The sequence below is a fragment of the Hydra vulgaris genome, chromosome 01 (assembly GCF_038396675.1).
Source record: "Hydra vulgaris chromosome 01, alternate assembly HydraT2T_AEP".
Lineage (NCBI taxonomy): Eukaryota > Metazoa > Cnidaria > Hydrozoa > Anthoathecata > Hydridae > Hydra > Hydra vulgaris.
The window spans coordinates 59,937,501-59,954,324 of NC_088920.1; the positions used below are offsets into that span (position 1 = coordinate 59,937,501).

Here is a 16,824-nt window from a genome sequence, read left to right on the forward strand (position 1 = left end):
AATGTTATATAATAATGCAACAAATATTTAGCCAGCACATGTAAATTTAAATTAAACTTATTTTGGTGATAATGAATATTTTAAAAATAAGATCTCTAGAATATGAGATTTGTTTGAGAATTTAAATAAGTTTATAAATTTATAATCCTAAAAATGACACTATAGGTTTGAAATATGGAACAATTTCAATGGCAGTTAATTTATCTTATTTCGTAGTTTGCCCAACATCCAGTAATGCTAGAGCCTGCAAGATTAACATTTTTATATTTATCTACATTAAAAAAATTTTGTTTTTTTTAACAAAAACAGATGTTAATATTTTGTTCTACATTAATAAAATTTTGGCTTTTTTACTTTTAAAGTAAAAATATACTTCAAAACAGGTTGGGATCTTTATAGAGCTTAAACCTTCAAACATAAAGGTTTATATTAAGAATAAATAAATATATATATATATATATATATATATATATATATATATATATATATATATTTATATATATATATATATATATATATATATATATATATATATATATATATATATATATATATATATATATATATATATATATATATATATATATATATATATATATATATATAATGGAATAGTAAATGGTTTGTTTTTTAAAAGATCAAAGATGGTACTCGTAGAAAGATGTTTGTGTAACAAAAAAAAAAATTGTTTTTTTGTTAATTTGAGATAGTCCTATGTATTAATTTTTGATTAATTTTTTTGCTGTTGGATCGTAAAAAATCTTTTATACTAATATTTATTTTAACGTCAGTTTGAAAGAACCTTAATGTTTTTCTAATAATTGATTTAAAAGTTTAGTTTATTAAAGCAAGTTTTTATGAGCATATAACTGTCTATTATGTGAATTTTAATAAAAAAGTTTGCAAAATTTTTGTTTTATGTCCTTACTTTTTCTTATTACAATCTTAATTTAGTATTTCCATTTTTGTGCATGATATATTTTTTTTTCTTAGTTTTAAAATACAATTATAACAAAAATATTTTTATCATATTTTGGGCTCTCTGATTAGATTAAGTATATATATATTTTTAAAATTTAATTTTTTTGTGTGTGTTAATGTCAAAATAGTTTGAAAAATATAAAATAATTTTTAATATTATAAAAGCTAAAAATATTTGATTACAGCTATTTCTCATCGAAAATTTATATATGACATCGAAAATATATATATGACATCAAAAATATATATGACATCAAAAATATATATAAATATGAGTTGCAGAAATATAGTATTTCACTTAAAATACTCACAACCAATATATTTTCATTAAAATAGCTGCATGAAATTGACAAATTCGCAACTTCCATGCATGATCATTAATGTACTACATTTAAACAATTGCTGTGACTCTATGATATATAGTTCAATTCGGTAACTTTCTGGAAATCTTAATCAATATCTAAAATATTATTTAAAAAAAAGAGTATACTGCTGAAACATATATTTTCTGAGGATCTAAAGCTTATTTATCTAGCAACTAAAAATTGGGTTTTTCTGTGTGATCAAAAGTTTTGTTTTTATGAAAACAATTAAAATAATTACGATAAAATAATTATGAGTTTCTGTGTGTGATTTTTTGGGAATGCTGATTTGCATTAAATTTTAATTACTTCAATTTAATGCAAAATTTTAATCAAATAATATATTTTAAGTGAAATTATTTTTTTGTAAACTTGTTGAGTTGTTTGACTTTTGGAATATTGTTTGCTTTATACTTTGAACTGCAGTTGTTCTAAGCACTTACTGTGAAAAAATACAGCCAGCATTCAAAGCTTACTTTAAAACAGCTTGTTATTTTATATACTTTATTTTTTTCAGTCTTTATTTTTACTGTACTTATGCTTGCACTAGTTAAATTGTTTAATTAATTGCTTGATTTAAAGTGTACAACTATGAGCGCAAATATACTTATGTATCTGTGTGTGTATATATATATATAAATATATATATATATATATATATATATATATATATATATATATATATATATATATATTTATATATATATATATATATATATATATATATATATATATATATATATATATATATGTATTTATATATATATACACACACACGTAAATATATATATACATACGTAAATATCACGTTAAGTAATGTTAAAACATACTAAAACATATATCAAGTTTTACAGTTTTACATTCACTTGAAAATTTTATTGTGGCAACATTTCTTTAATTTAGATCTATAGCATTTATTCCTGTAGAATACAGTGTTTTATTTATTATACAGTTTTGAAATTTTCGCCAACATGTCAGAACGAAAAAACCTTGGTTTGAATCCTCCTACTGGATACTTTTTTTTTTTAAAATTTTATTCAATTTTTTAAAAATACAAATTATAACGCTTTTAAAATTTTATTGATGTTATATACATAACATATGTAAAGATATTATACACTTTAACAAAACAAAAAGATTTTTAAAAAAGCTAAAAATTCTAAGAACATCAAAAAACAGGGGGAAATTTGTTGGCTATGTGTCGTGATGAGACTTATGTTATTTTAGTTTTACATTTCAAGTTTTCTACAATTAAGTTGTGTTTGTGCAAGGAAAATGAGTATATAACATGTTTATATATAGAATATAAAATCTACAGAACTATAAAGTTGTTTTGTTTTGCATTTTAAATAACAAAAATTTAAAATAAAAAAGAAAGCTGATGATTTGAACTTGCCACAAAGCAACCTTAACTTTTTTTAAACAGTAAGGGGGGTTAAAAAGAATGTTTTTGAAAAGAATCTAATTGAAAATTCTAACTTTATATTAAAAATAAACCATTTTATTAAATTTACTATTTTTAAAAATAATAAAAAGTTAAAATTATTTAATATTAAAGTACTAAGGAAACTTAGTACTTTAATATTAAATATTAGAATTTAGAAAACCATAAAAATAGTATTATACTCTATAATATTGGAAGAGTCAACTTGGACACTATTAACTGAAAACATGCACAATGTAGTTGTGCTCATGGTAAGATTTTTGTAGTTTTTATATAACTTTCATAAATTTCTGAAATATCTTTGAAATTTCTATAATCGTTATCATAAATTATATAAATATTGAGTATACTTTTATTTATAAATATTATGCATTTTTCAACTTTTTAATCTGTTTTTAAAGTTTCTAAGGTTTAATTTTTTAATGTTTTAATGAAACATGTTCTGTTTTGTAGGTAATGTATTAAAATTGTATCTTGACAGGCTGTTAATTTTATAGAAACTAAAGATGACCTTATTTTAAATAAAAGTAACTTTTTTTTAATTTTTTATTGGTTTTAAATAATTTTATGTTAGTTATTCAATCATGTTTTATATGAATCTAATTACTTAGGTACAGTGTTATCGTCTGATGGTGATATTCAGGTTAGATTTTATAAAGTTAAATTTACTTATAAAGAATCTTTTAAATTTACTTTTAAAAAAATTTACAGTTGTTTTATTTTAAGTTCCTTATTCAACAAACTTTTTTGTACAAAATGTTTAAAATGAAATAACAATATTTTGTTTGTTATTTTAATTGTAGTGTCACCGATAATTACATGTTGTTAGTTTTAATTTCTAATTTATCTTCATCTTTAAAATTTGTTTTAGAAAAAAATTAATATTTTCTTATATGATTGTGTTATTCTATTTTATGAGACATATTACTAATGGCTTGATTGCTTAAAATGTTTTTAATTTTCAATTTGATTACCTGTATTTTTTTGATATTTATTGTGGCCAATAAAGTTGTAGCAATGCCAGCAGCAATAGTTGCTGCACCACCCGTACCTGTAACTGGTATTAAATAAATGGTTTGTAAGTTTTATAGTTAAGTATAAAACTAAAATATCATTCAGCTATTTCAACTGTTACTTTTTTTATTTTTAGTTTTATCTTATGAAGCGTGTGTACGCTATTGATATGTTAATAAGGGCCCACATCCTATAGTGCACACAGGGTGTGGGGCCTAAATAGGGTAAAAGATTTCCTTTATTCATTAAAGGTGCAGGGATGTTAGAGTGGACAGGGTAAAATACTCAACTAAATCTGCAAATAGAAGATGAAGTTGAATGTTTTTAGTTTAATATTTTTATTGATCTTTTTTGTTAAATTTTGTTTGATAAAATAAATAAATAAATTTGTAAAAAAATACCAACTTTGCTTCCTTTTTTTTATTAATATTAAGTTATGATTATAAAAAAATTTTGTTGAAAAGATATACATTCTGTTTCTACACTAAACACCATCAAAATTTTAACAGAACATGCAAAATATTAAAATGATTTGCTGCTGTGACAGTGTTTATGATTTTCCATGTCAAAATAATATTTTATTTTTAGTTAAGATTTTGTGAATACTTCATACTGCAATTAATAATTTTCATAATAATTATTAACAGTTTTCCCTAAATTAGGGGGTATTTATGTATAATAAGTACTTACAATGTAAAAGATCTTAAAAATCAATTTTTCACTGTGCATGTACTTGTTGATGGGCCATTATCTGTGTCATAAACATTTGTTAAACCACGCGATGACATCTAGTATTTTTACAGTAATTAATATATGGTAGAAAGTTGGAAATTGTTATCTTAATTTTAGTTACTGATAATTGCCAACTATGTCAGATTTAGTATAAATAACGCTGTTTTCTCAATAAGAATATATAAAAACAAGATACAAAAAATGCGTTGAGTCGATCTTCCTTAGTCAGTTAAAAACAAAGAAATATTCACAACACAAAGTGGCAACCCTGCCAGGACTCTGGAATCTACTGATCATTCTACAAGCTATCAACTGACGTAAGGAGTCAAAGATTACAATAGAATTTAAAATGCCTCCTAAGCAACACGAAGATCCAATTGCTACACTATCAAGGAAATTGGAACTAACATTAACAAAAGTTGAGCGACTTGGTCTGGAAGTACGCATATCATTGAACAATAACGATATACACACACTAGATAGATTAGAACCAACTATCAAAGCAAAACTGTCGGAGACTTTTAACTTAATCCAAAACATAGAAGAATCAAAAAGAGACGAAGAAAACGCCGACAATTAAGAAATCGACAACTGGTACGAACAACAGAACAACTTAAATAAACAGCAAAGCGAACTTCTGACCTCACTGGAAGAATACCGTATAGAAAGAGAAATTAAAAAAAAGAAGATGCACGAAGAAATTGCTCGTGTAAAAGAAGAACTAAATGAACGAAAGCAAGAAACAGCTAAAAGCATGCACAGTGCACACAAATGATTGTAAAGCAAAACTTCCCAGACTACAAATTTCAAAATTTGATGGGACTATTTTGGATTGGGTGCGGTTCTGGTAACATTTCAGCACAGAAATTGACAACACCAGCTATCCTCTAGTAACTAAATTATCATACTTACGTGAACTATATCAAACACGCCAAAAGAGGAAATTTCTGGACTCCCTTTTAATGCAAATGGTTATGAAAAAGCAAAAATTATTCTAAATCAAAAATATGGAATCACTTATGAAATTATACGCCAGCATGGTCGTGATATCATGGATCTTCCCTACATAAAAAATACCGACGTGGATCAAATACATAATTTTTACAGAAAATTAAATGTATGCATAAACTCGTTGAAAACTTTAAATAAATTGGAGACAGCAGAAATACTGGTACGTGAAACTCTCGACAAACTTGGCCTCGTTAAAGCTGATATTACTTGAACAGATCCAAAATGGCAGGAATGGGGCTTTGAACAGCTAATTGAAGCTCTACGTGAATATACGTTACGAAACCCAGAATCATCTATTGGACGACCAAGAAATAATATCAAAAAAGAAAATTCAAAACCCCACAATAATTGGGAGCACAAAAATCAAATGGAAAAACACTTCCAACATAACGAAACTAGAAAAATTGGCTGTATCTACTGCAGTTTGCAAAATCATCACAGTCACAAATGTACGAAACATCATTCAACACAATAAAGGAAACAATATCTTGAACAAAACCATCGCTGCTTCAACTGCACGTTAACAAACCACACAGCATCCAACTGTCATAGCAAACATTCTTGCTACCATTGTCAAGGAAGGCATCATTCATCTATATGCATTGGGGTTAATAAAGACGAATCAAAAAAGGGTATCCTTATGACTGGATACGAAGGGCAAACTATTTATGCCACAGTTGTTGTGAACGTTGGCAAATATAAAGTGAGAGCACTCTTGGATACGGGAGCTGGTAGTTCGTATGCTTCATCTACGCTAATCAAGTACCTAAAGCTAGAGCCAAATGATTGGGAATCGAAAAACATTGAAACAATGACTGGATCAGTGCATCAAAACCTTCCGTTGTTCTACACAACTCTATATTCAATAAGCGGACGCAACAGCCTTGATATTAAACTCTACAAGTTAGAAAGGAAAGTGCTTACAGTACTACAAAATCCGAGGATATCCATCCTAAAAAGGAAATTTAAACACTTAGAGAGATTGCATTTTCATAATGAAGATGACTATGATGATCATAAAATTTATCTTATAATTGGTGCTGGTGATATTGTAAGATTAAAGTTGAAAGGTTTCAGGACTGAAAATGATGGAGAAGCTATTGCAGAAGAAACTATATTTGGATGGACGGTTATGGGACCAGGACAAACCTTGGACTGTTTATATTTTACAAAGTCAACCAACAACTGTTACAAAGAATTATATAGCTTGGATGTTCTTGGTCTAGAAGATCAAAGCGAAGGGAATCAAAATGAAGTATATGAAGAATTTAAAGAACAGCTACAACAAGACTCAACTGGTTTTTATCCCACAGGATTACCATGGAAAAAGGAATGTTCAAAACTGGCATCTTATTCAGATGGGAGCATCTCAAGTTTGCATAGTTTACTAAGGAAACTGGAAAAGAAACCAAATGATCTCATAAAATATAACGCTATTATTCAAGAACAACTTAAGGATGGGATAATTAAGTATGCACCAAACAAACCAACTGGCAAGTGAATATTTTACATGCCTCATCGAGCAGTGATAAAAGAGGACTCCGAAACAACCAAGCTAAGGATTGTTTTTGATGCGTCAGCTAAAGAGTACGGATCACCATCACTTAACGACTGTTTACATATTGGTCCTCCATTGCAACCCTTACAACTCAATGTTATTTTACAAAACAGATTGCAACCTGTTTGTCTAACTGGAGACATTAAACAAGCCTTTCTACAAATAAGAGTTGATAATAAAGATCCTGATGTTTTCCGTTTCTATTGGATATCGGACTTGAAAAGTAAAGAAGTAATAACTCTAAGATTTACTCAAATCCCGTTTGGCTGTTCATCTGGTCACTTTATTCTTGGAGGAGTAATCAAGCAACATTTATTGACATATGAAAAACATTATCCGCATAAAAAGAATGAAATTCAGATAATCAACAAGGGCATATGTGTTGATGATATAATCACTGGGGGAGTTGACTTGGAATGAGTCGAAAAATTGAAACAAACAGCAATTCATTTGTTCAAAAAGGGAGGATTCCAGCTTCACAAATGGCACTCGAACTTTCCTGTATTGGAAACCAATGATTCAAAAGAGAACTATCATGAAGTTACTATCAAGGAACAAAATAAACGTTATTCAAAAATTCTTGGTTTGTCGTGGGACAAAAATGAGGACAAATTATTAATGGATTGTAGACCAACTCGCCAAACAAACATCACAAACAAAAGAGGAATTTTAGAAAGTTTGGCTAGAGTTTTTGATCCACTTGGTGTGATTTCCCCAATAACACTAACAGCAAAACTTATATATAGAAAAATTTGTGATTTAAAGTTTGCTTGGGACGAAAAACTTTCACCTTAATTAACAAAGGAATGGATGCTTTGGAAAAATACTTTACAAGACCTTACACCAATACCAAGAAGTATAACTGTTTTGAATCATATAATAAAAAAGATTGAAATCCATGGATTTAGTGATGCAAGCAAAGATGGCTGCTGCAGTGCAATATATGTAGTAGTACATCAAGAAAACAAAGTAACTCAAGGATTGTTTACAGCTAAATCACGCATATCAAAGCGAGGTTGTTCTATTTCCAGACTTGAATTGATTTCGGGACACATGGTAGCTAATTCTCTTACAAACGTTAAATTAGCATTTGAAGGACACCCAGTTATGGAGATATACGGCTGGTTTGATAGCTCAGTAGCACTGCATTGAATCCTTAATGACAATTGTAAATGGAAGCAGTTTGTATCAAACCGAGTCAAAGAAATCAATAAACGAAGTTGATTTATCTGGCACCACTGCCCAACCAATCAGAACCCAGCTGATATTGGAAGTAGAGGAATTAAAAATGGAAAAATTCCACAAATATGGTTCAACAGTCCAACGTGGCTTGCCAAAAAGAGTGAGTGGCCACCTAATAATGTGGCCACATGCACAGATGCACCATAATATTGTTGGTCTAACAATGTCCAAGTTTCGTGAGCATTATTGGACAGATACCTTACATAGCCAAGTAAAAACAATAATATACGATTGCAATTGGTGTAAAAGATTCAGGTGCAAACCATTACTAGCTACATTAACAGCTGATTTGACAAAGTATCAAACTAAAAGTAAATACCCCTTAGAAACTATTAGTTTGGATTTCGGTGGCCCAATCGAATATAAAGTAAGCAAAGAGTGTTACAAAAAATCGTACATTGTACTTTATATATATGCAACTTCAAGAGCAATCCATTTGGATCTACTAAAAACAATGGAAAATAAAGATTTTCAAAGAAGTATAAAAGAAATGATTGCAAGAAGGGGCACGCCTGCACTCATAATAAGCGACAATGCTAAAACATTTGTAAGTACTGCAAGGTGGCTCCGACGATTGCAGAGAGACCCGCTGATAAACGAATACTTAAGTGAAATGAACATAAAATGGAAGTCTAATTTAGCAAGAAGCCCATGGTGGGGACATTTCTTTGAAAGAATGGTGGGATTAGTAAAAAGATCATTACACAAAGCAGCTAGAAGGATTCGTCTGACTTTCGAACAACTTAAAGAAGTTTTGATTGATATTGAAAATATGTTGAATAACCAACCATTAGGATATATGGAGAACGATATTCAACTTCCGATATTAACACCAAACATGATTTTACATAGGAAAGGTATTACAATCCCTTCCGAAAATGCAGAAGATGACGATGATGAAGATTTAACAACAAAACGACTACACGAGCAATGCGGTATATTACAAAATGCAAGAACTTAGCGTCGAAAAGGTGGACAAACAAGTACTTAAGATCATTACGAGAAAATCACCAGTGCAAAAGCTATAACCAAAAGAACATAGCAGTGGGAGAGATTTTCTTACTTAAAGGAGAAGAAAAGAATAGAGGTGAGTGGAAAATTGGCATGGTGACAAAACTTGTTCGCGGATAAGATAATATAATCCGCAGTGCTAAATTAAGAACGGGAAATAATCATGTAGTGGAAAGACCAATTCAGATGCTTTATCCGTTGGAAATTTGCGAAGTTCCTACCGAGATCAAGGAACTCCTAAATGATTCTAGACCTAGAAAAAACATATCAGCAGAGGAAACAAAAACACTGAAGCAAAGACCTTCCCGAATGGCGAAATCAAAGGCTGAGGAACTTATTAAAATAACAGCACTTGATGAACATTTTGATGAGAATTTGTAGATATTCTCTACAAATTGGGGGAGTGTGTCATAAACTTTTGTTAAACCACGCGATGACATCTAGTATTTTTACTGTAATTAAGATTTGGTAGAAAGTTGGTAATTTTTATCTTAATTTTAATTACTGATAATTGCCAACTTTGTCAGATTTAGTATTAATAACGCTGTTTTCTTAATGAGAATATATAAAAACAAGTTACAAAAAAAATGCGTTGAGTCAATCTTCCTTAGTCAGTTAAAAACAAAGAAATATTCACAACATCTGTTCATGAAAACATTAATGTTTTTAATTAAAAGGATCATATTTTTAATAAAAATAAACATTTTACTATATTATTTTTTAAAACTTTTTTATTTTTGTTTGTTTTTATAATTTTACTTTTATTTTCTCATGATGGGAGAGTTTTTTAATTCTTTTCTAGTTTGGTGCTTTACTAACTATCATAAGTTTACTTTGTCTACTGCTAAAATTTAACATTAAATAAAAGGTTTTAACTCAGTAAACATTATTTAAAATTTACAATGTTGGCCATTTGCCAATAGTTTAAAAAGAAATTAGTTTGTGGCAATCAAGGTAAGAATAATTTTATTTGGTCAAACTACAAAATTTGTTTGCACTGATAGCTTTTATGTTTTTGTTATTTTGTGTAATTGTCTTAGCAATAAATGTCTTTTCTTTCAGATTTGGACTATTTTTCAACTATTCTCTAGAAAAAACATCAGCAACAGGTATATCCGTTTGATGTAATGTTAGTATGTAATGTTTTTCTTTCTTTTATCATACCATTATTTTTTTTTTATTTTACATAAATCTTAAAATGCTTTTTTAAGCATATTGCAGAACGAATAGAGGTCCCACATCTCATAAGGTACATAAGATGTGGGCCCAAATTTAGGGCGAAAGCTCAACCCCTCCTTTTTTTTAATAGGTAATGTGGATATTGTAGAAAGTACAATATAAGGTGAGGGAGCGGTGGGAACATAATAGGCATCTATAGCTAGTTATTTTGTAGATAGTTAATCTATCAATTGTTAACTGATGATGCAGATGTAGTTAAACTTTTTTTGTAAATAAAGATTTTCTTTATACATTTTGTTTTTTTTATTATGTATTTTATTATGTATCAATTAATACATGTAGTGTACATTTCCTTATTTTAACTTGATTACTTTTTTTAGATTAATCAGATGGCAGACTTGAATATAATTCGATATAGACTTGAATAGGATTGAAAACTATTGAAATTTGCTATGTTTTGTTAATTTGTTGATAAATGTATAAATAAAAATATCTTTTATTTTACCAAGTTGATAGGCATTTTTTTTGAAACCACAACCCATAATAATTCTTTTTTTATCTAGGTGAACAAAAGTCTATGCAAATATCTATCTTAAAACTTCAAGGTATGTAAATTATTAGAAATTCTATCAAATTTTACAGATTTACTTTTACTTAAAAATTTAGAAATAAGAATTTCTTTAAATTTTTTAAGCAAAATTCCTTTTATTAAAAATATATAAAATATTTTTTTATGGGATATATTCTAATAATAAATAAATATAGTAATTACTATGTTATTTCTTTAAAACTATTTATTGATTACAATTGTAATAAATACAAACAAATAAATACAATTGTATGTACCATAATTAAAATTAATCAAAAAATGTAATATAAATAAAAACGCAAAGTTGATGTATAAAAGTTTTTTGCCACAAACTGACATCAATGTGCAAAATTTTTTTGGCTTTACTTTTAGATTAGCATTTTATAATCTATAGTTTTTAATGGTCTAAAATTTTCTTAGTTCTGCCATTTGTATAAAATTACTAACAAAGGCCTGTAATTGTAAACATCTTTAGCATATGTTGAGTTTCCAGGAAGTATATGAAACGATCGTGTATAAAATGAGAAAACTTTTCAATTTTATTTTAACAATTAGAAAGCTTTTTTGTTATACTATTATTTTTTGCTATAAATATATAGGCAAGATAGAAAAAATTTATAATGCTAAGGAGAGGTTTTACCCCCCCCCTTCCCAACCAAAACAACACTGAAGACAGCATACTAAACCACTGATCTATCAATGATATGCGTTTAGAAGAAAAACAAACCTAATTATAAATCTCTTATAAGCTTTACGTATGCAGAAAAGGTGCTCATGTTAATTTTTTTGCTCTTAAAGCAATTTTTGAAAATAAATTATTTTACTTAAAAATATTAAAGTAAACAAAGAATAGGTATTGAAATGATCGGTGTGGAATAGATTAGTATAAAAATGGTAGATTTGGTAAAGACCTGCATGGTCCAGGTATGGTTTATCATTCACTAATATATTCATAATCTACAAAGTAATTTTTCTTTGTTGAACCTTATTTTTTGCAATGTTTATTAGACCTACTTGCTCTTTGACTAATTTGAGTTTGGCTTTCCCATCTTGTGATCTTAGTGTTGATGGTTATCTCCCTTTAATTTGCAAAGACTCCAATATTCACATACTTGGCCAGAGCTTTTACATTCATAAAAATCTACTCATTTTGCGGGAAACTACATTTGAATCCACAGCCTATTCTTTTATCTGCTTTTGTTTGGCACCACCTCACTCTATAGCCTTTCTCTTTGTACTATACCACTCTCCTTAACTTCAAGACTGCACTGTTTTCATTGTTATTTCTGATCAAATTGACCAAGCCCTCACTCTTTATCCTTTAGGAATTATCAATGTTGTTGGTGATATTAATTCTCATCACACTGAATGGCTTGGCTCTAGTATAAGTGACTCTGCAGGCGTTAAGGCCCACAACTTTTGCCTTTCTCTCAAATAGTCAAAACTCAAATAGTCAAAACTCAAATAGTCAAAACTCAAATAGTCAAAACTCAAATAGTCAAAACTCAAATAGTCAAAACTCAAATAGTCAACTTTCCAATTTGCTTTCCAGACAATCTGAATCATTTACATTCTCTACTCGACTTATATCTTGTTTCTGATCCTAGTCATTATTCAGTTTCTCTTAACTACCTAAAAGCTGACTTGGACTCTTTCTGTGAGTTTCTTTGTGAAGGCCCTTAGGTAGAAATCTTTTGTCTTTCTATTGACAAATGTGCTTCTGATATAACTTCTTAGATTCAAGCTTGCATAAAATCTTATATTCCCTCTCGACAATTCCAAGTCAATTTCTAGTTAAAACCATTTTTTCCACATTTATCAGCAAAACAATTCTCCATAAAGTAGATGTCTGTTTACTATTGCTAGAAACAATTGTAAAAATGTTTTGTCTAGTGCCAAATCCAGCTATTCTTAGGTCAGGTTATCTCATATTTTATCTCAAAAATTAGGCTCTCGTGACTTCTAGAGAGTCTTTAACAGCATCTATAATAAGGACGTATCTGTTACTTTACCTTTTTTGTATGGTTTAGATTTTGTCACCTCACTTAAAAAAAAAGCTGAATTGTTTGCTAAGAACTTTTTGTTAATATAATCTCTTGATTCAACCAGTTGCGTATTACCTAATATTGACGATAAACAGGTGGATCAACTGCTTGACATTTATATCACTCCAGCTTCTGTATCAAAAGTGTTTTTCTACTTACACTCTTCTACAGCTTGTGGTCTGAAAAACATACCTGTTATAGTCTTGCAGAAGTGTTCTCGGGAGCTGTCGCCTATACTTTCAAAGCTATTTAACAAGTGCTTATAAAAGTCTTGCTTTCCAGCCTGCTGGAAAGCAACACCTGTTATCCCCATCATCAAAAATCCTGAAAAAGGATCTCACTGCTACAGCATGGGGTTTTTGGTGGCTGGTGAACTTAAACTCAGATAAAACTCAATTTTTTTTAACTAATAGTTAACGCACTAATCAAGATCTTTCTATATTTATGAATGGTAATGTACTCAATGAGTCATCTACGCTTCATCTTCTAAAATTAACTCTTACTTCTAATCTATCTTGGAAACCAAATATCAAATCAATTGAAAATTAGCATCTACTTTATTGTGCTTGCCACTTTCTTACTTCTGATTCTATTCTTAATCTCTATAAATCTCAAATCCGGCCTTGTATGGAATACTGTTGCCATATCTGGGGCGGATCTTCTAATGATGTCCTTTCTCTTTTAGACAAGGTGCAAAAACGCATTGTAAACATAAGGTTGCTTTCCTTTCTCTTTTCTACAAATACTATAATGGGTACTGCTCTAAAGAGGTAGCGATTCTTGTACCATCTACTAAAATATATTTTCATGAGACTTGTCATTCAATTAAGTCTCATCATTTTACTGTGACTGTTCCTAAGTGCTCTGAAAATTCTTGATCGTCTAGTTTTTTTTCCTCGAACATAAGTTCTTTAAAAATATCTCCCTTAACCTTGTTTTCCTGATTTATATAATTTGCAATCTTTTAAGACCTCTGTCAATTGTTATCTTATTAGTTTATAGAGAATAATAATATAAGTTTAATAATGAAACATAAATATCTTATAATTATAACTATAAAGAATAACATCAGTAAAACATTTTAATAATTAAGTATAGAAAGTTAAGTTCTTACAACATAAAAAAAGGCATGTAGAACCCTATAATTTTCATGCGACGATATATATATATAAATATATATATATATATATAAATATATATATATATAAATATATATATATATAAATATATATATATAGATTTATAAACTGATATATATATAAATATATAATATATATAAATTGACAAACTTACCCGGAACAAAAAGAGATCTTAGGTTGGGTGCCCAAGATTCTTTTGTCTGAAGTGTTACTTCCAAAGGTGATTGTGCTGATTGTAGTTTTATCTTGAAAAACCGACCTTCTAAATCCTTACTTTCTGCAACAACCACATAATTACCAGTTTCAGCCATGCTTTTTATAGAGCCGTTTAAAAATTTATCAATGAACTCAAATTTTCCAGGATACTTATAGTACTCTGCTATGCATTTCCTTAACAAAAAAGTAAAAAAAATAAGAAAGGAAAAAGAATGAATGATTTTGATCAAAATGAAATTACTCTAATCTTCATTAAAGTTCTGAAAACTTAGCAATGCACTATAATGTAATAAACTTACTAAACTATTAACAACACACTATTAAACACTAAACTATTTTAATTAACATTTAAGTTCAAGCAATAGTTCTATTGGTTAACTCAAGGCCAAGGCATAATCCATTATTGTAAACCAACTTAACTCAAAACTCATTGCTTTTTTGAGACTTTTTAAAATAAGCCTCTCATGAATATTTAAAATATTCAAAATAGTAGAATTTGAAAAGGGTTGTAAATCATAAGTGTTTCAAAAAAAAAATTAAAGATTCATAAGGTATCATATATCCTGCAGTTATTAATTCAAAATAAAAAAAAAAGATCCTTCAAAAAACTGAAAGTAAACTTTATCTTTTTTAAATTATTTTAAATTTTGAATTCAAATTTTGCCTCATATTTTTAATTATAAATTTTATTATTTTTTTTTTATGTAAAAAAAAGTTTTGACATCAAACTTCTCTTAGAAGTCTTTCATAAAGTACATACAATTATAGGGGTTACCCCAAAATGTAAAAATCCATAAATTTTTGGAGGAGGAGAAGGGTTAAAGACAGTGAGTACGTATGCTGTTTAACTATCTTTAGTTCTCTATCTGTAGTATTTCTTTTTTTTAACAAAACGATTGAACTTTATGAGTTCTAAAAATCAATATTATGTTATATAACAAAAATATGCCAAATTAATTAAACAATTTTTTTTATGTTTTGAAAAATCTATGCTTTGGGCAAAAGGGGGTTAATTTTGTATTAAATACTGTGTAGGTGTGCACAGGAAGAGAGGGTCACCCTATGTTTTTAAATAAATTATGATAATTAAAGGTTGGGAACAAAAGTTCCCAAATGTTTTGCTTCCACCAATTTATTCCGCAGGATGCAACAAGCATAAATGTCAAAAGAGTCACTGAGCAGGAGGAATTTAATCTAACACTCAACCTTACTGGTGCAATTCAATATCTTGAAGAAATCATTGCAGGAAAATATTATATCTGCAAATACGATATGTTTAACTGGGTTGGTTTGGTATTTAAAATTGATGAAAGAAATGAAGATGCCCTTGTAAAATTCATGCATCCTTATTTACCTAACACTTCATTACACTAGCCAAGTAGAGATGATTGTTGTTGGGTTCCTAACCCCCATATTTTAATTATGATAAAAAAAACCATTGTGTTCAAAAACAGGACGCATATACCAGACAGACACGGATAATTTGCCCAAAATCCAATCTTTAAATTAACTAAATCATATTACTCCAGTTTCCTTTTATGAGTTATTTATCAATTAATCACATGCAAGTTCTGTTTTTTTATTTAAAACTTGTATTTATTTAATTTTTCACACTTAATATATTACATTTATTATGGATTTTTCATTTTAACTATTGATAAATGGGTTGTTTTTTTTTATAATGAAAGTTTTCAAAATAAGTAATTTTTTAATAAGTAACATCGGAATGTACTTTTTCATTATAATTCGTTTAATTATTTATAAAAATCCTCAAAAAACACACCTCTAAATTTTGCTCAAAAACACTCTTTCACTAAAAAAAAACTAATGCGTTTTAATATCGAGTGTTTCTTTTGTTTTAGTAAAAGATGACATAATATGTCATTTATTAGAAAGCATAAGATTATTTAAAAAAGAAATAATTATTTGAATTAAAGTTTCTTTAAAATAATAGGTTAATTGAGTTTTCTATTCTATAATTTTTGATGACTAATGAAAATTGTCTATGTCAATTATATTAAAAAAAAATCATGAACACAGACCTATAATACCAATTTTTTAACATAATACTCCTATATTTTTACCAAAAATTTCAAAAAACCCACCTCTAAATTTTGCTCCAAAACACTCATTAATATATTAATATCTACTTTAATAAAAACAAAAAAAAATTCAAAAAAAATTAGTACTTCCATGGATATCAGGCTTCCTTTCCGCCTTTGTTAAAATTTTAAAAATAGCTATATGTGAAGTACAGTCCCCATATTGATATAGTTCTAAATATTTTCATTAAAAACAAAT

At 28.1% G+C, this 16,824-nt stretch overlaps 1 protein-coding gene across 2 annotated transcripts in view; it reads right to left on the bottom strand.

The window, feature by feature from the left end:
* Nucleotides 1-16,824, bottom strand: part of LOC136075485 (uncharacterized) — a 190,598-nt gene that overhangs the window by 73,367 nt on the left and 100,407 nt on the right. For both annotated transcript variants that reach the window (XM_065788837.1, XM_065788838.1), the window contains exon 7: nt 14,462-14,697. In XM_065788837.1, the coding sequence (XP_065644909.1) occupies nt 14,462-14,697 (236 nt within the window). The remainder of the gene's footprint in view (nt 1-14,461; nt 14,698-16,824) is intronic.